The 24,298-nt window shown below is 45.0% G+C and overlaps 1 protein-coding gene across 1 annotated transcript in view; it reads left to right on the forward strand.

Annotated features, from left to right (window-relative positions):
• CASP10 (caspase 10) overlaps positions 1–11,222 on the forward strand; it is a 37,794-nt gene extending 26,572 nt beyond the window's left edge. Inside the window, exons 6-8 of the mRNA XM_079781835.1 lie at positions 1,599–1,707; positions 2,583–3,075; positions 6,812–11,222. Of these exons, the coding sequence (XP_079637961.1) occupies positions 1,599–1,707; positions 2,583–3,075; positions 6,812–6,986 (777 nt within the window). The 3' untranslated portion in view covers positions 6,987–11,222. The remainder of the gene's footprint in view (positions 1–1,598; positions 1,708–2,582; positions 3,076–6,811) is intronic.
• The last annotated feature ends 13,076 nt before the right edge of the window (positions 11,223–24,298 follow it).

Raw genomic sequence — 24,298 nt, forward strand, 5'->3', positions numbered from 1 at the left:
GATACTAGGCTCGCTCAGCCGCAGGCGAGCACCCAGGACAGACCCTTAACCGTAACCGTAGTTAATCGCTGACTCAGAGGCTAGGCCGGAGCGCGCCAGATTCTACTGAAGTCTGGCTGGTGGGCGAAGAAGAGTTTCAAGGGACGTTTTCCTGTTATTGTCCTATGACTCATCCTTGGCTTCCTCTTTAGGATGGGCCCTTATTCAGAGGGACCAGGAGTTTGCAGAAACCCCTCAAAGCACTGCAATCCTCAGCCAATGCCAAAAGCATGACGAAGTAATCCCAGGGCTACGGACTGATTTTTGTCTTTCCCAGATTAAGTCTCTGGGCCTTTTTAAAAATTTTTTTTAATTGATTTTTATTTTATTGTTGACCATATTACAGATGTCCCCTATTTCTCACCCTTTCCCCCCTTCCTCCCAGCCCCTGCCCCACTGCAGGCCTTCAGCACACTATTGTCCTTGTCCATTGGTTGTGCATATGTACATATGAGTTCTTTGGTTAATCTCTTCCCGTCTCCCCACTTCTTCTCCTTCGTATCTGCTCAGTCTCTCTCTAGCCAGTGACAGATACATGGTGACTCGACCCAAACAAGCTTTCTACCGGAAACCTTTGATCTGATTCCTGTGGTATTGACTCTCAACCCACCTTGTGTAAGGATATCTAAGTGAGGGGATATATTTGAAGAATATAAGTATTTCTCTTTCTCGGTGACCGAGTAACCCTGGTCTCTATGGCAATGTTGGGACCATGTGGTTACAGTCTAACTTCTGAAACCAGCACAGAGGTCTGGACAGTTTCTTCGGGGCGTCTCCAACTGGGGTCTCACCCTTCGGGGCTTTGAGGGCTCGGACGTCTTTGTGTCTGTCTTGGTTCTTCTTTCTCTTTCTGTGATCATCTCTGTCCTGCCTCCCTTTCTTTCTAACCTTCAGAAGTGCGCTGACTCTTGGCTATGAAGGGGACGCTATGGCCCTTTCAGTCACGCATACTTTTTCTATTATTTCCAGAAAGGGAATTCCTTTTTTATCGACTGATGCCACTTCTATTCCGTTTGGATTCAAGATGTACCATGTTTTCAGGAGACCATTTTAGCCACACAGAGGCCCCGCTGAAGCCAGCTCAGATAACTTGTAATCATAGGCTGTTTGTGATAGCCTTCTGAAATAATTGCATACATTTTAAAATTCCCACTGTGATCGCTACCAAAGAGATTTCTCTGGTTTTGGAGGAAACAGATCACTCTGAATCCTACCATCTGGAAAAAATTACCGTTTGATATTTTTGTTGTCTTGTTAGGCCCTTACCTACGCTTTCTTCACTTTGCTCATCCAAAAAGGAAGATGCTTTTGCATAAACCCTGGGTTTTCCAAAGTTAAAAAACATACTCTGTTATTTAGCACTGAGAACTGACATTTTGCAATTAAACCAGGTGAAGTCTGGATTTTAGTCAGGGCCTGGCCATTGATTAATTCCAGACCAGGCCCAGGCTCTTGAGAATTCTCTGCCTTTGGTACCGATAAATGGAGTGGTTGGTTAGAAACTTTAAACTCTTAAAGTGAAGATTCTCTAATCCATCTCCATCTCTTCTTCTTTCAAGGATGAAACTGTGTACAGGATGGATCGTAAACATAGAGGCTACTGTGTTATTATCAACAATCAGAACTTTACCTCACTGTCAAAAAGACAAGGGACTGATAAAGACGCTGGTAAGAAAGGCTGTAATAGTATATTACAGGCTGGGGATCTTAAAATCATTTTTCATTTTCATATTTTCTTTCTGTAATTATTATTCTTCCATTTCATGTAAGGATGATATTATAAATGTTTCAAAGCCTCCTATATACCCCTGGTGTTTTAGTCCATCCAGGCTGCCGTTCAAACAACCGAGACTGGGTGACTTATAAACAACCAACCTGTGTTTCTCATGGTTCTGAAGGCTGGACCGTCTAAGATCAAGGCTATGGGGTTTCAGTGTCTGCTGAGAGTCTGCTTCCTACACGGCCATCTTCCCGCTGTAACCTCAGTTGGGGTTTCTTTATGGGCTCAACCCTCATGGCCTAAGCACCTCTCAGAGGCCCCACCTTCTAATACCCACACCTTGAGGGTTAGGACTTCAACATGTGAATGTTGGGGAGGCACAAACTTTTAGACCATAGCACTTGGGGTGCCAGCAACCTGCTTACAGGGAGAAAAGGGCCCCTGACCACATATGATTCCGTGACGTGGGGGCGAGCATGCTGGGTCAGTATGAGAAAACCTGTGTCTGAGCTCTGGCTCCACCACTAACTGCGGTTTGTGACCCTGGGAGAGTCACAGAGCCCCAGCTCCCTCACCCGTGAAGTAGGATGGACTCTGGCCTCTGCTCACTCACAGGGCCATTGTGATAGCACTGTGGGTGCTATAAAAAGGCGGGATGACTATAAAATTTTATTGTTATGAAAGTAAAGCATAAGCCAAAGTTTCAGGATATTTGCTGTGCAATTTGTATAACTATTAGCATTGTTTGACCCCTTTTATTTCATTTCGCTCCGTTTTATTTTACCATTCATCCCCACCCACCTTTATTTTTTTTTTTTAACAGAGTACCTGAAGCATGTGTTTCAGTGGCTTGGATTCAAAGTAGATATGCGGGTTGATGTAACTAAACAATGCCTGGAGGAAGTTCTGCAAAAATATAAGAGTCACCCGGACCATGACGACGGAGACTGCTTTGTGTTCTGTGTTCTGACCCACGGGCAATTTGGAGCTGTCTACTCTTCAGATGGGGCCCTCATTCCCATTCGGGAGATCATGTCTCACTTCACAGCCCAGCATTGCCCTGGTCTGGCTACCAAACCCAAACTCTTTTTCATCCAGGCCTGTCAAGGAAAAGAGATACAATCTTCTGTATTTATTGAAACAGATGCTATAAATCCTGAGGTAATAGAGCCTCCCCTTCAGGACAGTATTCCTGTTGAAGCAGATTTCCTTCTTGGCCTGGCCACTGTCCCCGGCTGCGTATCTTTTCGTCACAAGACAGAAGGGAGCTGGTATATTCAATCTCTGTGTAACCATTTGAAGGACTTGGTCCCAAGGTAAGAGTTTCACATTGTTCTATCCACCTACCTGTTTATCCACCCCCATCTATTCACCTACCTGTTTATCCATCCATCCGTCCGTCCGTCCGTCCATCCATCCATCCATCCATCCATCCATCCATCCATCCATTCATCCATCTATCCAACATTCCTGTATTGAGCACCAACATATAACTGGAAAGAAAGATATAGAATAAAAAAAAAGATACAGTCCTGGCACGCAAGCTGCTCACAATCTAGAGGGACTGACAAGTAGATGGGAAGAGATCCCCCTGGGGTAGATATATACAGTCAAGCACAGGTGTTATGGGCACACAGGTGTTATGGTACCTCACCCAGATTTGGAGGACCAGGGGAAACGTCTAACTGGGGTGAGAGACATGCTGAGCAGAGGGAGCAGCATATATAAAAGCATGCGGGCCTTTCACTTGCTCCTTCCTTTATTCATTTATCAGTCACGCATATTCAGTGAGCGCCTGTGTGCTGCCTTTGGGCCTTAGGCGTGGTCTCCTGCCTTGGCTCTGACAACGTTCCTTCTGTCTCTGCCACATGCTCCTTCCCTGGTTTCCTGGAAACGGGCCTTCACCAAGGTTCTGCCCTGCACCTCCTTCTCCGCTGTCTCTCTAGAGCAGTGGTTCTCAACCTTTCTAATGCCGCGGCCCTTTAATACAGTTCCTCATGTTGTGGTGACCCCCAACCACAAAATTATTTTCGTTGCCACTTCATAACTGTAATTTTGCTACTGTTATGAATCGTAATGTAAATATCTGTGTTTTCCGATGGTCTTAGGCTCTACAGCAGCGGTTCTAGCAGGTGACCCTGCTAGCGGTTCTCAACCAGTCACGACCCACAGGCCGTGACCAAGTGACCAAGTCAGCCTCATTCTGAAGGTCATTCTTACACATTTTCACAGCCTGCCAGACCCCCTACCTTTGCGTTGCCCTTGACCTCACATCCCATATGAACATCCTGAATTCATCTGCTCAGCCCGTTCCAGCAGCTCCCACTCCCCAGTCCCCCACCTCTAGAGATGGCCACAGTGTTCTTCTGGGAATTAAGACAGGGAATCCGGATTGGAGCCTTGAGTGACCTCAGCTTTTCTCTCTCTCTTTTTTCTTTTTCTAAAATATATTTTATTGATTTTTTACAGAGAGGAAGGGAGAGGGATAGTTAGAAACATCGATGAGAGAGAAACATCGATCAGCTGCCTCCTGCACACCCCCCACTGGGGATGTGCCTGCAACCAAGGTACATGCCCTTGACTGGAATCGAACCCGGGACCTTTCAGTCTGCAGGCTGACACTCTATCCACTGAGCCAAACCGGTTTCAGCCCCTTTTCCTTTTTAAAAAAAATTTGCCCTGCCCCTTCTGTTCGGTTCGTTTCTATTCCGTTTTGTTTTTGCAAGGGACTTTATGTAAAGGCCTGAATTCCAACATTCGGGTGTTTCGGTGTTTTTGAAGTTTTTGCCCTGTTGGAGATGACCGGAAAACCATCCCCCAGCCGTGAACATGTACTGTGCTAACTTTCTCTTCCAACGTGGACACACTTATTTATAGTGAATAAACAACTCATTTGAAACCTTAAAAAAAACCTCTTCTCCATGTAGCTTATAGTCCAGTAAGAGGCAGACATATAATAAAACTGTAAGTAAATGAGTATTTAAATGAATAAGATAATTTCAGGAAGTGATGCCTGCTACAAAGAAAGCAAAACAGGATCATGATATTGGGGGGGGGGGGGCGCGGGGGGAGGGCAAGGAGCTGCTTAAGAAGGCTCCTTGGGAGAGGTGATCGTGGGAGTGGCTGAATGATGGGGAGTCAGCCACAGGAAGATTTCAGGCGAGAGAGAGAGAGAGAGAACAGCCAGTGTGATCAGGATGGAAGGACTTAGAATCGGGCAGGGCTTACTTTCCCATCTGAAAAATAACAACAACGCCCTAGCTGGTTTGACTCAGTGGACCCTGCAGACGGAAGGGTCCTGGGTTCAATTCCTGTCAAGGGCACGTACCTTGGTTGCAGGCTCCTCCCTGGCCGGGGCCCTGGTCAGGGTGCATGCAGGAGCCAACCAATCAATGTGTTTCTCTCACATCAATATTTCTCTCTGTCTTTCCCTCTCTCTTCCACTCTCCCTAAAAATCAATGGGAACATATCCTGGGGTGAGGATTTAAAAAATAATAATGAAAAATAACGATGACGACGAGAAGTAGCAGTAATGCTAATCATACCAACAATGATGGTCAGTGGGATATTGTAGCCGGTGTTCTAAGTGCTTTACATAAATTACCTTATTTCATCCCCATGGCAGTCCCTAAAATGAGTCCTATTGTGGTCTCCATTTTAGAGCTGAGAAAACGGGAGCATAGGAAAGTAAGTAACGTGCCCCAGGCCACGTGACCCGTGAGTGACAGAGCTACGATTCAAACCTGAGTCTGGCTGCAGAGCCCAGGCGCTGCTCCCGATGACATGTATTGCCCGCCCTGGGACATTCCTGCCAGGAAATGCTGCACATCCTGCCACCCAGGCCCAGATGTCCTCTCCTCTCTGGACCCTTCTCTTCTCCCAGCCCCGAGTTCTGTCCTTCTCCTTCAAACTTTCAGCGGAACTTTGACCTTCTTTTCAGATGGCATTGAGCACATTCTGCCTTGTATTATGAATTTTATGTGTATGCTATCCTTGGTCCATGTTTTATGTCTGCATTTTAAGTGTTTCAGATCTAGAATTGTATCACATTTATCTCTGAATCTTGAATCCCTCTCCAAACCAAGAATAGAGAAGACATTATTAATACCAGGCTCTCTTTCTCCACCCCTATCACCTGCCTATCTATTCTTTCCATCTTTCTATGACCTATCTATCTATCTATCTATCTATCTATCTATCAGCTTGAAGGAAGAACATAGGAAAATAATTATATGTAAAATTCCTTTGTGGACTAAGTACATTAAAATGCAAGCTATAATTATTATAATGTCCTTAAACACTGAACGTAGAATGGAAATTTTTATATAATTTAGAATTTCTTTTTCAATTTCAGAGGTATTTCTCTTCTTTTTTTGTTTTGTTAATCTTCGCTCGAGGACACTTTTCCATTGATTTTTAGGGAGAGTGGAAGAGAGAGGGAAAGACAGAGAAAAACATCGATGTGAGAGCAACACATAGATTGGTTGTCTCTTGCACGAGCCCTGACCAGGGCCTGGGCCAGGGAGGAGCCTGCAACCAACGTTCGTGCCCTTGACCGGAATTGAACCCTGGCCACTTTGGTCCACAGGCTGACACTCTGTCCACTGAGCCAAACAAACTAGGGACAGAAGTATTTCTTTCTAGTTGGCTGGATTCTGGTTAGAATCTGGTTCTGTTGGGCTAGGAAGGAGCCACATAATTTATGGTCTTACTTCTTTTTTGTTTTTTGTGGTTTTTTTTTGTTTTTTTTTATATATTTTATTGATTTTTTACAGAGAGGAAGGGAGAGGGACAGAAAGCTAGAAACATCAATGAGAGAGAAACATCGACCAGCTGCCTCCTGCACATCCCCCACTGGGGACGTGCCCGCAACCAATGTACATGCCCTTGACCGGAATCGAACCTGGGACCCCTCAGTCCACAGACCGACGCTCTATCCACTGAGCCAAACCGGTTTCGGCTGTTTTTTGTTTTTTTATGGTCTTATTTCTAAGACCTGGTACTTGATTTCTGTCTCCTGGTTGAAAATATATTTTCTTCTCTGCCTGCAGACGTGAAGATATCTTATCCATCCTCACTGTTGTCAATAATGATGTGAGCCGACGTGGTGGAACAAAGAAACAGATCCCTCAACCTGTCTTCACACTACGGAAAAAAGTCATATTCCCTGTGCCCCTGCAGGAGCCAACCTCAGGAGCCCCAGAGAGAGTTCCCACTGACTCTTAGACTTGAAAGGAACCTTCTCTTCCAACTTCCCACCCAGCGTAGGAATCAGTGACAGATGGTGAGCTGGCCTTCGTCTGTCATTCTAGCAATAAGGAATGTTCTACTTCCTGACACAGTAAATTCTGTGTTTTCCCCCTTTTTAACAACTCTAAATGCTACAAGACTTTTTTTCTTTGTAATGATTGATGCCTTGGATTATAATCTTGGCTTTTGCTCTGCACCCTGAGAAAAAAGCAATTGGCTTTGGTTTGTGTAGCTGTGAAGGGAAAGGTGGAACGAGGAACATTTTAAGGTTCCCTTTCGCTCTAGGGACCAAAGTGCTTAGATTTCCCCTCTACCTGACCACTCCTTGTGCTAAGGGACCACTCCCTGTGTCCCCCTCCCCATGGCCCTGTTTTGGACATTGGCCAATGATGAGATCACAAGATCATGGTTTCCAACCCTCCCTCTGCTCTTCCCTTCCCAAAGCTTTCCTTCTGCACACCTCCCGAGGGGAACCTCGGGTTTACAGCCACGCCCGCCTCCTGCTTCCCTGCTCAGGAAGGTGCTGCTGCAGGAGCGGGGCTGGCTCTAGGCAATGACAGCTGAGCGTACACCAGACACACGTTCAGCTCCTCTGGGAGCAGGAACTTGACAACCTGATGCTACTTCCCTGTGGGTCAGAACCTTGCAGAGGCTGGTGACAGAACACTCAACTCAGACGGAGGGAAGCAAAGGATTTATTGCCTCTGCCACTTGCAAACAGGAATGCATGGAGCTGACTCCCGGCGAGGCCTGAGGGGGACTCTGCAGTACAGCCCGGGTCTCCTGGCCGGGGCCTCAGGGTTGGCAGCTGCACTCACACGCTCGCTGGGCTCCTCCAGCCACAGGAAGAGGAGAGGAGCAGCTTGGGGGACCCACGCTGCTCGCAGGGATTGCTGCCCCTCGTTGGCCAGGGAGGTGTCTGGCTACGCCTGTGGGGAGGCGGCTCTGTATGGCAGCCTTGGCGCTTTTAACACGAAGGTTTTGAACATTTGTATGTACGTGAACTCTGTTTTCAATTTCGAGAGGAATTTCTCTTTTTGAATTCTTGGAAAGAGGGAGATGGAAAGTGCTGCGATAAAACCTTCGTTTATAGATGAGGAAGCTGCGGCCCAATGAGGCAGGGCCATGCTGCCGCCTCCCAGCCGGTTACCGTTTACGTGATTCTGTTTCCCGTGTAAGTGGACTGAGCAGTCATGGGACACAGCGGGGCTTTAGGAACGGCCCCTTGGACGTGCGGATGCTCATGAAAGGCGTCGGGGAATGACGACCATTCTCAGTGCTGTCTGGTCTTAGAATTACTTCTGTGAAAGTCAAATTCATTTATGGCGAACTTTCTAGGCGAAATGGTCAGGAGAACCTTGTTAATGTAACTAGTAACCACGCGGATTTGAATGTAGCTTGGCAAAGGGATCCACATGTCAGGATGGTCTTCTAGAAGTATGGTTCATACAAGCCAGAGGAACAGCTGGGGGTGACAGTCTTTGTTCAGTTGCACATGCACAGCTGCGGGCCGCTTACCAGTCCTCCCCTGCAAGGGAAGCATGGCGTGGCGCAGGGCAGAGCAGAGAATCGGGGGGTAGAAGCTTTGGATTTGGGATGCCCTGTGACGCCCTTGCTCTAAGACACTAACTCAAGCTAGTTTTTTGAGCCTTATCTATAAATTAGAGAAAATATTATCTGTGGGGAGGATTAAGGAATATATATATACACACACATACAGGGTGGGGTAAAAGTGGGTTGACAATTGTAAACCTTTTGCCCCATCCTGTATATATTCTTAGATTTAATGGCTATCTATTTAGTTATCTATTTAATTATATAGATAGCTAAATAGAGACACCTATATGCATATATATATATATATATATATATATATATATATATAAAATGTAATTGTGCTGCTGTGCATATAAGGCCTTTAGATGGCAGAGTCCTTTGGTAGTAATGCAGATGAAAATAGCAGAATCTGAGTTCCTTTGCATCTAATTCCAGCTACTGTAGCTGCAAATCAACACTAGCAGTACCTACTGCCGTCCTCTGAGTGAAAAGCTGGCTCTTCCCTCACTGGCTCCCCATGTCCCCGCAGCAACAAGACCAGCTCCTGGCTCTGAGTCCAGACAGACACAACACTGCTTAGGAAGTCTCCCTCGTGGGGAACATTGGGGGTTCACTGTGTGGGACTACTTCGGGGACTGACCTTGGTGATGGGCAGGTATGATATCAAGGGGATTCCCCCTTAGTAATCCATTATCTCCCGGCCAATGCTCAGGTTATTGAAACAAATAAGCAACTGGTGCATTGTGGGTACTGGCCAGTCAGAATAGACACTGACCAGTATAATTCAGTGGTAAATGCTGCTGAATAACACCCCTTTATCAATGATCAAGTCTCCACTGAAGCCAATCAAATTAGAAGTTTAGCTCATTTTAGAGATAATTTTTGTGCCATATCTACCTTACAAAGTCTTCCAGGTCTGATGCTGTCTGAGTGATTTAGTCAAGCTGTTCTCAGCCTAGAATTCTTGGATCCACGGGTGTTTGTGGCTTCCTTCTCCGGGTCTTTGAGTCCTCCGCCATCATTTTAAATGTTGTCATTCCTTTTTGGTGATAATGAAAAGACATTAATAGAAGTGCATCCTGGGTCTTCCGTATGACCACGTTATATGCATTTGAGTTCTGCTTCACAAACTCTGTGCTCACATCCTGATGTTTACAAAAGTGTTGAACTTTAAAAAAAATTAAATTAATTGGGGTGACATTGGTTAATAAGATTATAGAGGTTTCAAGTGAACATGGCTATGATACATGATCTGTATATTGCATTGTGTGCCCATACATTGAACTTTTTGATGTAGCATGGATGAGGGTCCTCGGCTGGAGGCCCTCGGATTTATTGTCTGGTGCCCGTGGTTAATCTATTTGAAACCTGCTCCAATCCATCCTCTCACCCATGACAGGTTGCCAATCCTCCACTATCCTTCACCTCCCATTCTTCTAGCAGCGGGGACTCGCATCACATGCAGAGTCATGGATTTGGGAGCTTACAAGAACTCTAGAAACCCTGTGGTCCAGCCTTCTGATTGTTGGGTGACTTGTTGAATTCTCACAGCTGTTAGTGAAGGGTTTGCAATCCCGTGTATCTACTGCTCTGCAATCCTGCCACCTGGTTTTCACACGTGGACAGCTGTAATCCTTCCTTTCTCTGTTGGACTTGAATCTACCTCCTTAGAAGGGACTTAAAACCACTGGTTCTCATTCTAAACTCGAGCCATACCACACAAGTATCATTATCCTCAAGGAGGTATGCACTGTGAGCAACAAGTTATTTAACTTTATTTTCTGGTGGGGTATGGGTCTTGTCAAAAGTCTTCAGTTTTCTTCTAAGGTTGTGTTAAGAATATAGAAACAGATTTGTATTTTAGAACAGGAACTACATTTTTGAAAGTGGAACCTTGGTGAAAAGTACTAGGGGAAATCCCCTGTTTAAAAAAAGATTCATTTGTCAATATAAACAATCATTTCTTAACATAAATTTGCATATCTGATATTTAAAAGAGAGTTTTTCTATTAAAAATTTACAATTGTATTAATAATTTTAAATTTATTTTTGAATAGATAATATCTTTGTATTGTTCAAAGGTAATAAAACATAAAAAGGTACCTAAGTAAAGTCTCACTCCCATTTCTGTCTATCATATGCCCAGTCCTTACCTTCTCATCCCATAAATAATTTCAGGGTTTCCTTTTAAAATATATATATATCTTTATTGATTTCAGAGAGGAAGGGAGAGGGAGAGAGAGATAGAAACATAAATGATGAGAGAGAATCATTGATCGGCTGCTTCCTGCACACTCCCTACTGGGGATCAAGCCTGCAACCTGAGCATATGCCCTTGGCCAGAATCAAACCAGGGATCCTTCAGTCTACAGGCCGACGCTCTATCCACTGAGCCAAACTGGCTAGGGCATTTCAGGGTTTCTTAATGCAGGTACAAATACAAACATGTGTGCATTGTAAAACAGGCATTGCCTGAAGCAAAGTGTGTGCAATGTGAAACTCTCTCATTTGGTCTCATTTTAAATGATTCTGTGCAAGATGCTTGGAAATACTGGTACAGTTCTCGAACAGGAATAAATATAAACTTTGTTGACTGGATACTTGTAAAGAGTAGTAATTGACTTACCAATAAAGAGTTGTTGTTTTTCCTTTTAACCTTTGAGTAATATCTTTGATTTTACTTAATGCCTTTTTTTCTGCTTACATAGTAAAAGACGCTCATTGTGGAATATTTGGGAAATGCAAGAACAGATAAAGAAGAAGAGTTTAATTCACTTATAATTCCTCTTTGGTATACACTTTGCCATTATTTCCTGATCCTCCCCATCCTCTTTAAATCAGCTTAACCTCCATGTCTTCCCAATCATGCATCCAGTAAACTTTGTCATTACCAATATCTGTACTTCCACTCAAGTCTCAATTTCAAGCATGCCCCTCCGTCAGACAACCGCCTGCTATCTTTCCATCTCACTTCCTCTAGGCCCCTCCCTCCAACAGCCTCCCCTTCCTTCCTCTTTACCCAGCTAGAGTCCCGTGTCATCATAAATTCTCCCTCTTGCACCCACCCTAAACACCTCTGCCTTTCCCTCAGTCCTTCTCAGGGCAGAATCTGAACTCTGGTTAATCTCATATGTCTGCTAACCGCATATGTCTGCTTAACCACATGTGTACTGGAATTCCTAGTTGTGGCTTGTGGAAAAACATCACTGTTGGAGACTGACCTCAAGCCAATGACCACAACCTGTGACATTTCCCTAGTAAGATCACCCTTTTGTTCTCTTGGACGATCTCCGCCTTCTTTGGTCTCCTCAGACCTCTATCACGGTCCACTCTCCTCACTTGCACTCTGTGGCCTCATTTCCCTGAGGGAAGTCATGGGAAGAGACTTCCTCTTGCACCACCAAGCCTCCTGCTCCACCTGCATTCGACCCTCATTTGCTGCTTTCTCTCCTGGTGGCAATGGGTGAGCTATCTGTGCGACCCCCAAGAGTCAACGCCTCCTCTTGTGCAGGGACCACCCCGTCAAGGAATTCACTCCCGGAGCCTCCCTCCCCACTCCTGCTAAATTAACTTTCCCCTTTCCCTCAGCTCGTTCCCCTGGGCACACAAAACATGTTACAATTTCCCCTTCCTTCAAACAAAACAAAACAACCCCCCCCCCAACACACACACACACACAATGCCCCGGTTTAGTCAGGGACTCAGGAGGCTTCTTGTCCATGTGTTTTGTTCAGGAATTGCTCTTTGGCTGCAGGACCTGGAAGGGAGGGGAGAAGGCAGGCAAAGCTGAGGCCACGCCTGTTGTCCTGGCCTGGCCTCGCGGAGAGCTCTGGGGGGAACTCTGTCCTGAGTTCCACTCCACGGGAGGCATCCATCCCCCCTCACCCTCCACCCTTGGCTAAGAGCTGCCCCAGGTGAGGGACCTTAACTTCCAGGCACGACCAGTGGTCAAGGACAAGCCAACTTTATCAACAGTTCCAGGTCTGTGAGAAATGGGCTTGGCCAAGTTCTAGATTGTGATGAACTCTGTTACTTATAGGAAAGGTGACTCATTCTTCCAGTAATTGAACGCTGTCTGTTGGTGGTTTCCCTCCTCCAGCCCTTGGCACGGATGCCTTAGGTCCGGATTCCCTGGAAGTGCCACACCCACTCGCCAGGCTCCCCAACCCCCTTTTCCTGCTCCTTGTGTTTAGTGAGTAAGGGGTTAGAGTTTCTGGAAAGGAAAATGAAACCGGCTTCATGGCGGGAAGAGAACACATGCGGGTGTGCTGAGCAGACTCCCTCCTACAGCCCAGCCACCTCCCTCGGCGCAACTTTGCTTCGATGTCTCACACGCCCATGGGCAGGCAGGACTGTGTTAAAGTCCTTCCAGAGGCTTGCTGCTCGCTCACCCACAGCCACGCCACCTGCTTTTACAGGCCCTGAAGCCAGAGTAAACCTGGCCCCTTTCCAGCCCCACCTTTCTATTTAGGAGCGTGGAGTTTTAGAATTCTGAACTTATTTATCACTCTTAAATATATATATATATATATATATATATATATATACTAGAGGCCTGGTGCACAAAATTCGTGCATGGGGGTGTGTGTCCCTCAGCTCAGCCTGCACCCTCTCCAATCCGGGACCCCTCAAAGGACATCCCTCTCACAATCTAGGACTGCTGGCTCCCAATCGCTCGCCTGCCTGCCTGCCTGACTGCCCCTAACCACTTCTGCCTGACAGCCTGATCACCCCCTAACCACTTCCCTGCCAGCCTGATGGGCACCTAACTGCTCCCCTGTCGGCCCGATTGCCCCTAACTGCCCTCCCCTGAGGGCCTGGTCACTCCTAACTGCCCTCCCCTGCAGGCGTGATTGCTCCCAACTGGCCTTCCTTGCAGGCCTGGTCCCTCCCAACTGCCCTCTCCTGCTGGCCATCTTGTGGAAGCCATCTTGTGTCCACATGGGGGCGGCCATCTTGTGTGTTGGAGTGATGATCAATTTGCATATTACCTCTTTATTATATAGGATATATATATATATATACACACATATATATACATATATATACATATATACACATATATATGAATATATATATGTGTTTATATATATTAGAGGACCAATGCACGAAGATTTGTGCAAGAATGGGCCTTCCTTGCCCTGGCTCCCAGCAGCACCTTCGCTCTGACCGGAGCTGCCTTTCTGCCTTCCCACGCTGCCCAGAGGCCCGGAGCAGCTGCCCCGCCCCCAGCCGCTCCACGCCTGTGTATGCAAATTAACCCAACATCTTTGTTGGGTTAATTTGCATACTCACTCTTGATTGGCTGGTAGGCATCGAGAAGGTATGGTCAATTAGCATGTTACATATATATATATATATATATATATATATATATATATATATATATAATTTCAGATAGGAAGGGAGAGGGAGAGATAGAAACATCAATGATGAGAGAGAATCATTGATTGACTGCCTCTTACACACCTTCTATTGGGGATTGAGCCCACAACCCGAACATGTACCCTTGACCTGGAATTGAACCATGACTTCCTGGTTCATAGGTCAATGCTCAACCACTGAGCCATGCTGGCTGGACTGAACTTATCACTCTTTTCCCTCTTATTGTCCACACTTTTCTTTATTTTTAATTTTTCAATTACAGTTTACATTTGATATTTTTGTGTATTAGTTTCAGATGTAACAGCAGAGAAACAAGTTAGAAAATCGTGTACTTTAGAGAGGGGTCCCCCTGATGTTTCAAACACCGACCTGGCCCCATACATGGTTATAACGATGTTATTGACTATATTCCCTATGCTGTAACCTGTATCTGTGTGTTCAGACATTTGTTTCATGTGTATATGTGTCTATCTTTCTCATCTCATTGTAAACGTTTTAAATTTTCTGTTTCCTTTATTTGGAAATGAAACGTAAGAACGTAGTAAAAAAAAAATTAAAACCGTGCACAAGGATGGATGGGGAAAGTAAATTTCATGCTGACCCCTTTCCCCCAAACCTGCAGTTCCTTCCACAGAGGTAATGATCATCTCCAGTGGTTTGTCTATCGCTTCAGAGATTTCACAAAAGAAGAAATAAAATTATGACAAGATGTTCAGTTTTCTTAGTAACTCCACAAAACAAATTCAAACAATGGGTCGCTATCCCTCTGATTAATAAAAATTAAAGAAAAAGAGATGGGCTAAGGTGTGGGGAGTGGGCACTTTTAAGTACGACTGGTAACATAAATTGTGCAGCCTTCCAGGAAAAGCAATGTCACACCTCTCAAAAAAATGGAATGGCACAGCCCTATGACAGAGCAATTCGCTCCTCTTCCAGAAATGTTTTTTTCAAAATAGCCATGTTCACAAAAACACATGTCCAGAACTGCAGGGTGTGTAATGAGAAACCACCCCTATGTCCTTAACAGGGGTATGACTAATTAAAACCGAGAAAGCTTTGTAATGCTAGACCAGCTAGGAATTAAAAGAGCGAATTAGGGCTCTGTGTAGGGACCTGGAAAGATGCCTATCATATCGGGACAGGTAACCCACATAAACATATGGTCTGCAGCTTGCTTTCTTCAGATACAGAGTGTGCAAAGCCATGCAGATGTGTCTCCCAGTTAGGGTCCAGTTAGAGATGGGCAGCACCCCTGTCACTCCAAGGGAAAATCCCTCTAGACCAGGGGTGGGGGACGTCTGGTCTATCGCCGGGTAAGACCCACGAAATGATTTGGTGTGGCCCTGCCAAGGCAACCAGGCGGGACTTGAAATTCAATAAACCTAGGAGCTTTTTTTAATTGCAACATACATTTATAATAAGTGAATTATAAGTATAAATTTCCAAAATGCCCTTGGCAGGAGAAGGGTTCCCCCACCCCTGCTCCCGGTGAGGGAGAGCACCCAAGGAAGAAAGGCAGCTGGGAAGGCTCTTCCCACCCCCAGTGGGGACTCAAAGCCGGTGGCAGAAAATGGGGCTGCGCCCCCTGGTGGTGGGGAAGTTCCCTGGGGTGTCAAGAGCCAGAGCTTGTCAGCAGGCAGCAAGGGGGAGCTGGGGCCAGAGGCGGCGCCTGGCCTGCTGACTCAGTCTCCCGGAGGGCGAGCACCACGGAGGCCTGTGAGCTGAGGCCCTGCCTTAGGGGCAGGAAGACAAGCACCCCACTCAGGAAGGGAGGCCTCTTCACCTGCTCCGCCCTGCCCCATCCCTTTAGCGCCCTCTACCAACAAAGCCTAAAATTGTGCTGGCTGGCCGAGGGAACTTTTACAATTTTTTTTTTTTAAGTTTATATCTTTATTGCCCAGCTGGTGTAGCTCAGTTGGTTGAGTGTTGACCCATGAACCAATAGGTCAGGGCACGTGCCTGGGTTGCAGGCGTGGTCCCCAGTGGCGGGCGTACAGGAGGCAGCCAATCAATGATTCTCTCTCATCATTGATGTTTCTCTCTCTCGGAAATCAATACAAATTTTTTTTTTTTTAAAAAAAGAATGAATCTTGTCCACAGTAAACAGAGGTACTTTACAAAAATGCATGTATAGACCTGTGACTATAACCTAAAACTGTCTTCTAGATATGGGGATACTAGCAAAGAGCCCTTCCCCTCACCCTTCCTCTTCTCCCTCCTCCACCACCTCAGTGACTGAGTACAGGACTACATCTAGCTCCAACAGGTGGATTAGCAAAGACTCCCAGAAGACAGTCCTTCCTAAAAACTAACAAAAGGGCACTTGTAATTACTTTACTGCCTCTGTGTTTAGTATACTTTGGGCTTTAGGACTTATTTATCCTTGAATATGTGGTAGAATTGACTAAAATGCACATACACAACAACGCTTAGACAGTCAGCTTGTCTAAAGACTTGTGGGCATAGATCCCTTCTCTCTGTACTTCCTTCCTCCTCCTCCTCCTCCTCCATCATCTGGTAAACAATCAGCATACTCTGCAAGGCATCAAGTTTAACAATTCCATCCCCTCTCAAGACAAACAAACAAACAAACAATCCCATTCCCCAAATATGACCATTTCAGAAAAAAATACTTAAAGGATGTCACTTTAACTCTCTACTTTTTAACATATGTTTTGCACTTTAAAAAAATGTTTGTATTGCTTTTAGAGAGAGGGATAGGGAGATAGAAACATCGATGAATTGGCTACCTCCCACACGCCGCCTACTGGGGATTGAGCCCACAATCCAGGAATGTGTTCCGACTGGGAACCGAGCCCACGACCAAGTCTTGGTTCATGGGTCAATGCTCAACCACTGAGCCACCCAGGCTGGGCCTGCTGTTCACTTTTAAACATCTAGAAATTCTAGATGTTTCAAATAAAGATTTGTGTTTGGCCAGAATAAACTGTACCCTCCAAACCCAAACCCTTCAGGGAAATTTCTAGAACGAGCCTTGGTTGGAGATGAATTATTTTTAGGATGATACACTGTATTACAAAGTTCTTTTTATATCTGAGTCTCATTACACATGTGCTTTTTCAATTAGAAAATGAGTAAGTGTGAAAACAATGGACTACAACTGACAGAAGTTCAAGGTTTCCCTTGTTGGGTTCAGGGTATTACCAGAGGAAACAGCATTCCTTCACCAGTGGGAGAGTCCTACTTGCTAGTGCTTCCTCCTGTGGCACTGAAACTGTTATAATTAACCTAGTTATTAATAACAGGAAAGGAGAAAAAAAATAACAGGAAAGGAGCAAATATTGTAGGCCTGTCAGCTGGGCAGCTGTCCCAGGAAGCTGCAGCTTTACACTCTCCAGGGGACCACAGGTCTGGTCTATTCACCACAGATGCCTGGGGGAAGGGGCTGGGCAGGGGGAGAAGAGATGCATGCCCTGTAGAGTCTGGGTGACAGAGAGAAGGTACTTGTTCGTCAGTCACCCCTGTGAACAGGGCATTGGCTAGAGTAGGGATGGCCACTGCAAGGACAGGAAGATTTGGGATACTTAAGTCCCTGGTAAAAGGAACTCACTCTCGCATTCATGGCTCTCACATTCCTACACTCAGCCATGGACCAATAGACTGCAACGAGCCCGATGCAGTACCAACGTGGAACAGAAACTCTGGACACTGGCTTTGCTTTTAGCGCCACTGAATCCTCAGCGATACTTCTTCCAGGACTGGATCAAGGTAAATGGGTCTTTGGAAACCCAGGGATATAATTCCATATCCATAAAAATCCCTCACCCTCCCACGTGAGTCTCAAAAAATTCTTTTTCTTGTGATATTGGAAGGATCCCTCCCCCAGCACTCAGTGGGGAAAGGGATACCGCACTTCCACCGATAACAGTACCACTTTGAACATTTAAAGTTGTTTCTTTTGCTATTTAACTTCACATTTATATACAACATGCTTCTACTTCTATTCCTTATTTAACCAGTTTTGTCACTTGGGTTAAGTCATTAATTGTGTTCAAATCTCTTGTAGTTCTACTGCTTGTCAGTTACCAAGAGAGGTGCATAAATATCTCATACTATGATTGTGGACTATTTCTCATTTTTTTTCTGATCATTTTTGCTTTATGTCTAATTTGTTTGACAAAATATATATATATAAAAGCCTAAGCAACCCTTCGACTGTTTGCCTGGTAGCTATGATGCACAATGACCACCAGGGGGCAGACGCTCTGACCAGTAGAGGAGAGAGCCTGATTTCTCATGGAATCGGCTGTGGGTCAGGTTGCTGCTGGGGCACTGTTGGCCCTGAATCTGCTTCACCTGCACCCTGGACCCAGAGAGGAGGGCGCCCGAGGTGGGGGTGCATCACCGGAGAACCACCCTCTCACAATCCAGGACTCCTTGGGGGATGTTGGAGAGCCAGTTTCGGCCCGATCCCCGCAGGCCAGGCCAGGCCAGGCCAAGGGACCTCACCGGGATTGGGCCTAAACAGGCAGGACCCCCCTCAAAGGGTCCCAGATTGGAGAGGGTGCAGGCTGAGTTGAGGGACAACCCCCCGCCCCGTGCATGAATTTCATGCACCAGGCCTCTAGTAAGCTATAAGAAACACCTTGTAATTAAACCCCAAGATTATTAGCTCCTCTGGTTCAAACAGCCCCTCTGTTCAAACTTATCATGAGGGACATGATAAGTTACTTTCAAGGCCACATTCTTGTGTCCACCTCCTCCCTGCTGTTTTTACAACTCAGTGATAATTTGCATCAAGGAGTCTCTAGTTAGTAGAAAGTTACTTTCCCTCCTCCCCTTCAAACAAGCCTCTTTTGAACTCTTTATAACTTTTGCTCTAAGAATGTTTTACAGGCTTTGGAAAAATACTGGTAAGATACCTCCCTGGGACATCTGCCTGGACTGTCTCCTGAAAAAAAAGTCAACTTTAGCCCCAAATCTCCTTCTCTTCCTTGTCACCTAGCAACAGCAACCATTAACCTTTAAAAGGGGAAGCCGCTTTTTGTTTCTTGCCCTTGTATCGCTTAGTAATGCACTGGTCCTTCCCCTTCCGGGAAAGTAAAATAAACTTCCTCTCTGAATAATATATATATATATATATATATATATATATATATATATATATATATATTTCAGAAAGGAAGGTAGAGAGAGATAGAAACATCAATGATGAGAGAGAATCATTGATTGGCTGCCTCCTGCCCCTCAACTGGGGCATGTGCCCCGACTGACCCCAGAAATCAAACCGTGACCTCCTGGTTCATAGGGCAACACTCAACTACCAAGCCATGCTGGTCGGGCTGGGCTCTCTTCTTTTAATTGTGAATTATTTCACAGCCCATGTCACTGGCCAAACCCTAACAGTAATTATTGATATAATTGGGTTTAAATCTAATATTTTTTTAGTTGTTTTTATTTGTAGTGCCAGTTTACTTTTGTTCACTTCCTTGACTTGCTTTACTTTAGGTGAATTAAGTAATTTTTGAAAAAAGTCTATCTTACCTTTACTAGCTAGTTAATTATACATCCTTTTAGTTTTCTTTTAGTAATTGCTTTCAAATTGCCCTGTGTGATAATGTAGACACTAGCCATATGTCTGTTTAAAATAGCTTTATTGAGGCATAATTGATAAACAACAAATGGCACATACTTAAAGTTCATAATTTGATACGTTTTAACATATATATATATATATATATATATATATATATATATATATATATACACGCCTGTGAAACCACCATCTCAGTTAAGATAATTGGACCTCCAAAATATGCCTTACGCCCTTGTTGATCCTGCCTTCCTGTTCCTCCCCACCCCTGCTTCTTTTAGGCATTTAGTGCTATAAAGTTTCCCTAAGTACTGCTTCATTTTGATATGTTTTGCTTTTGTTTTAATTCAGTTCAGATTACTACTTACCTAATTTCCTTTTGATTTCTTTCTTTTTGACTCATGGATTATTTAGAAGTAAGATACCTCCCTAGGACATCTGCCTGGACTGTCTATGTATTGGGGCTTTTCCAGACATTTTTCTGTTGTCCAGGCCAATAACAAATTCCTGGGCCCATGACATCGGATATCCTGTTATCCAGAGTAGGAATTATATTCAAGAACCACAGGTATTTTATGCCAGTGGTCATGGCCACAGTGAATTCCACCAGAGGGCAGCATTCAACATTTGAAAATTCTGTTCAAAAAGTTCTCTGATTCGGTCAAGCAGATGGGGCCAAGGCAGATGAGGAGAGAAAGGAGAAGCTGGCGAATGGACCCTGCTCAGGATTAGTCCTTAAAGGGAAGTAGTGGTGAAGGAGGCTGGGATAAAATTCAGGGAGAAAGTTGACAAAAATTTTAATTCTCATTCTAATCCATTACACATATACACATTTACACATACACATATACACAAACATGATGCCTATGGACAAAGGGGTTGCTGCTGAATTTTATATTTCTTGTTATTTTTGGCGTTTTCAAAATTGTCTGAGGTGTGTAAATCCTATATAATAAAAGGGTAATATGCAAATGAACCCTAAAGGTGGAACGACCCATCACTATGATGCGCACTGACCACCAGAGGTCAGATGCTCAACGCAGGAGCTGCCCCCCCCCCCCCCCCCCCCCCGGTGGTCAGTGTGCTCCCACAGGGGGAGTTCCGCTCAGCTATAAGCCAGGCTGACGGCTGCGAGCGCAGCAGCAGTGGCGGGAGCCTCTCCCACCTCCTTGGCCGCACTAAGGATGTCCGACTGCGGCTTAGGCCTGCTTCCCCTGGGGAGCGGGCATAAGCCATCAGTTGGACATCCCCTGAGGGTTCCCGGGCTGCCAGAGGGATGTCTGACTGCCAGCTTAGGCCCGATCCCCTGGGGTTCAGGGGTCCTGGACTGGGAGAAGGCGCAGGCCAGGCTGAGGGAACCCCTCCTCCCCCGCCCTGAGTGCACGGATTTTTGTGTATCGGGCCTTTAGTACTTTTATAATCAGAAAAAAACTTCAATGATCAACATTTTGAATGAGGCTATGAAGATTTCATTATTTGATGTGAATGGAAGAAGGACCGGAATCTGGACAGGGTTCCTAGTCAGAAATAGTGACTGTGTCTGATTTGGCTGAAACACCCATTTGTGGGGTAGGCAGATGGAGGGAAGCTGAGGTCCAGGGAGGGTCCATCCTTATCTGGTAAGGGGCCAGAGAAGACAGCTGTACTGTAGCCAAAAGGCCTCAGACCCAAATGACAGATTTTTTTTTTTTCTAAATTAACTGAGGCCATTTTGAAATAAATTTTGAACTGGCATATTTGGTTCATAAATGCAAGCAATTTGGAGCAGAATAAAGATAGTCATGACAAACTCTTTGTTTTAATTATTTGACAACGAAAGGAATTTAGAATCCCCTAGGTGGGAGAGGAGGAATGCCTATTTGCAGTTAACTTAAACCAATGGCCTTGGCTTTTTCAACAACCTGAAGCTTTCCTTCCCACAGGGAAGATACCAGCAACAGCTACTGAACTTGTATTCTGTCAAACATGTCCAACCGAGAAATGAATGGTGAACTATGGGAGTAGAGGTAAGAAAATGAAATCAATCAATAAATCTTGAATGCTCACCTAGATCTCTTTCAGGGCACGTTCTTCCCTCTGAATTAAAATACAAAGAGTGATACAAAACAAACAAGAAGAATGGAGTGACGTGATTTTTCAATGGGAAAAAGAAAGCTGAAAAAGTGTCAGTTCCTTCTACCGTCCACTTAAATCTTTATGGCCTTTGGATTTCTTCATCAGATTCTTAACCTTTTGAAGTCTTTTCATTGTGACTTTTCTTGGAAAGGATCTTTTTTTTTCTATCTTTATGAAAACATCTAATCTAGCAGGGCCTAGAAAATTAGATGAAATGAGTCATATGGGGGTTTTCAATATTACGTAAGTACTGAAGATTGCACAATTGTTAATATGCAGCTTGAATCATCATTGGCTTTTAGGCATTTTTTGTCACTTCTTTTTTTTCTTCAACAAAACCAAGTGTCTTACTTCTTATGCCAGCAAATTTTCTCCACAAGAAAACAGGCATGTCTTATTTACTTGTGCATTGATTGTCTCTTCTGAATTCATCCGGGCTCAGAAGGACAGAAGTTAGAGTTGAGAGTTTTAGGTATGGTGCCTGGGAAACATTAAAAAGAGGCATTTTGAATTCTCATCAAAAAAGTTGTACATAATTTTGGGAACAGCCTGTTGTCAAATGGAGAATAGCTATAGGGGCCTGACTGTGTGTGAGAAGAACTTGGAAAAAAGAGACATCCTCGGCTGGAGTAGTCAGGGGGAACTTCCTGGAGGAAGTGGCCAGTGCTGTGTGGATTCACTCTTTGGAGTTTCACATGGAAAGAGTATTCCAATTTGAGACAACAAATACAAGGGGGACAGAGGAGAAAACGCTGGGTGGAACAGCATGATGTTATCAGGAACCTAAAGCTGAGCTGGAGTTGAGATGCTTTAGAAAAGAGTATTGAGATGTGGTATGTCATTTGGAGCACATGGAGAACTTGCTGTATTGGAAGAAATATGCCTTGAATACATGGGATGCCACTTAAAGTTTCTAAAGGTTATTTATGAGATAATTTCAGGGAGTAGTAACTTCCTCTCCGAGTGTAAGAGGCACTTAAGCTTTTATTCTCTTGACTCTTCTGAAATGCATTTCTCCTCCATTGTTAGGCATCTTCATCTAATTTCTGTATTTTGTTGCCCGATTTGACTTTTACTTTTTGATGAATAACAAACCTTTTTAGGAGTCCAGAGACGCCTATCAGCTTACTTCTTTCTAATATGGTTCCTCCTTAATTCTCAGGTCTCTTGGGCTGGTTGTGTTTTGGGTTCATTTGCTTTCCCTTAGTGATGACTTCCTGAAGCTTCCCTACCCCCCTGGCTTGACCATTTTCACCCTTTTCATGCAAGGAAATCCTCCCAGGTCAGGTGTCACTGGTGATGGGCAACCATTACCCCATTGTCTGTGGCACCTAAAAAGGCATTTGCTCTTGCATTGTCAGAGTCCAACTGGGACAACACATCGGATCCAGAACGCTAAGGCTGGGGTAGCTGAGGTACCAGAAAGGTCCTATTTAGGGAATTATTCACTTGTCATATTCAGCAGCAACTCAACCAGAAGAGTCTCCAACTTGATAAAAATATCTACCAGAAACCTAAATTATAAAATCATAGCAATGAGAAAAACTTTGTAAGTATTCTCATTAAGCTAAAAAAACATGGTAAAGATGTCTGTTATTGATCCTATTGTTCCACGCTGTTCTGGAGGCCTGGCCAATTTAATAAGGTAGACCACTTAACAAGTTAATTTAACATGTCTATCTAGTGTGGTGAGGGCAGCTTACTTGGGAAGTTGGCCAGGTAAGGTCTCTTTCATTGCCCATGTCTGGGCCTGAAAAACCACACATATGATTGTGGCTTGGAGCCAGACTCTCACCATCATCCTTTGATATTTCAGAGCTCAAGGGAGAAACATAGGCGACCCCATCACGGACATGAATGGGTCAGACACTGAGGGACTGTGTCAAGAACCAGGTAACTTAGTCGGAGGTCATAATCAGTATCACTCCAAATAAGATGATTAGACCTGCCTGGAGGATTGCACATAACCACAAGCCCCAATGATTGTCAGGTGAGAAAAAGAGGTTCGATAGTCCCTCTGAGTCTGCTTTAGAGATCCAGGAGGCTTTTGACCTAAGCCTAGTGATAGGTTGTTTTACTTTGCCAGTCCCACTGGTCCAGGTGTAACACAGATTCTTGGCCCTCCACGTTGGCTCACAGTAGGAAGTCAAGGGTTATGCAGGCATCCAACACCACTTGGGCCCAGAAACTGAGGATGATGTGGGGCCATGAATGACCTCAGCAAAGACACTGTGCACAACCCCTTCCAATGGAAGAATCCTGACAGTGGAAATACTTACTTGGGGTTGGTAATGCCCCCGGCAATGTTCCCGAGTAACCGGGGTCCCCCTCGTTTTTGGAGTTCTCATCTTACTCGGTGTAGTGCGATATGATCAATGGACGGGACTGTTTTGAATATTTGGAAGTCTCTGCCCTAGCCGGTTTGGCTCAGTGGATAGAGCGTCGGCCTGCGGACTGAAAGGCCCCAGGTTCGATTCCAGCCAAGGGCACATGCTGGGGTTGCGGGCTCGATCCCCAGTAGGGGGCGTGCAGGAGGCAGCCGATCAGTGATTCTCTCTCATCATTGATGTTTCTATCTCTCTCTCCCCCTCTTCCTTCCTCTCTGAAATCAATAAAGAAAAAAAAAATTGGAAGTCTCTTATCAATGCCCTGGATATATGTGTTACCTTGATAGAAG

This window comes from Cnephaeus nilssonii, assembly GCF_951640355.1.
Source record: "Cnephaeus nilssonii genome assembly, chromosome: 10".
Lineage (NCBI taxonomy): Eukaryota > Metazoa > Chordata > Mammalia > Chiroptera > Vespertilionidae > Cnephaeus > Cnephaeus nilssonii.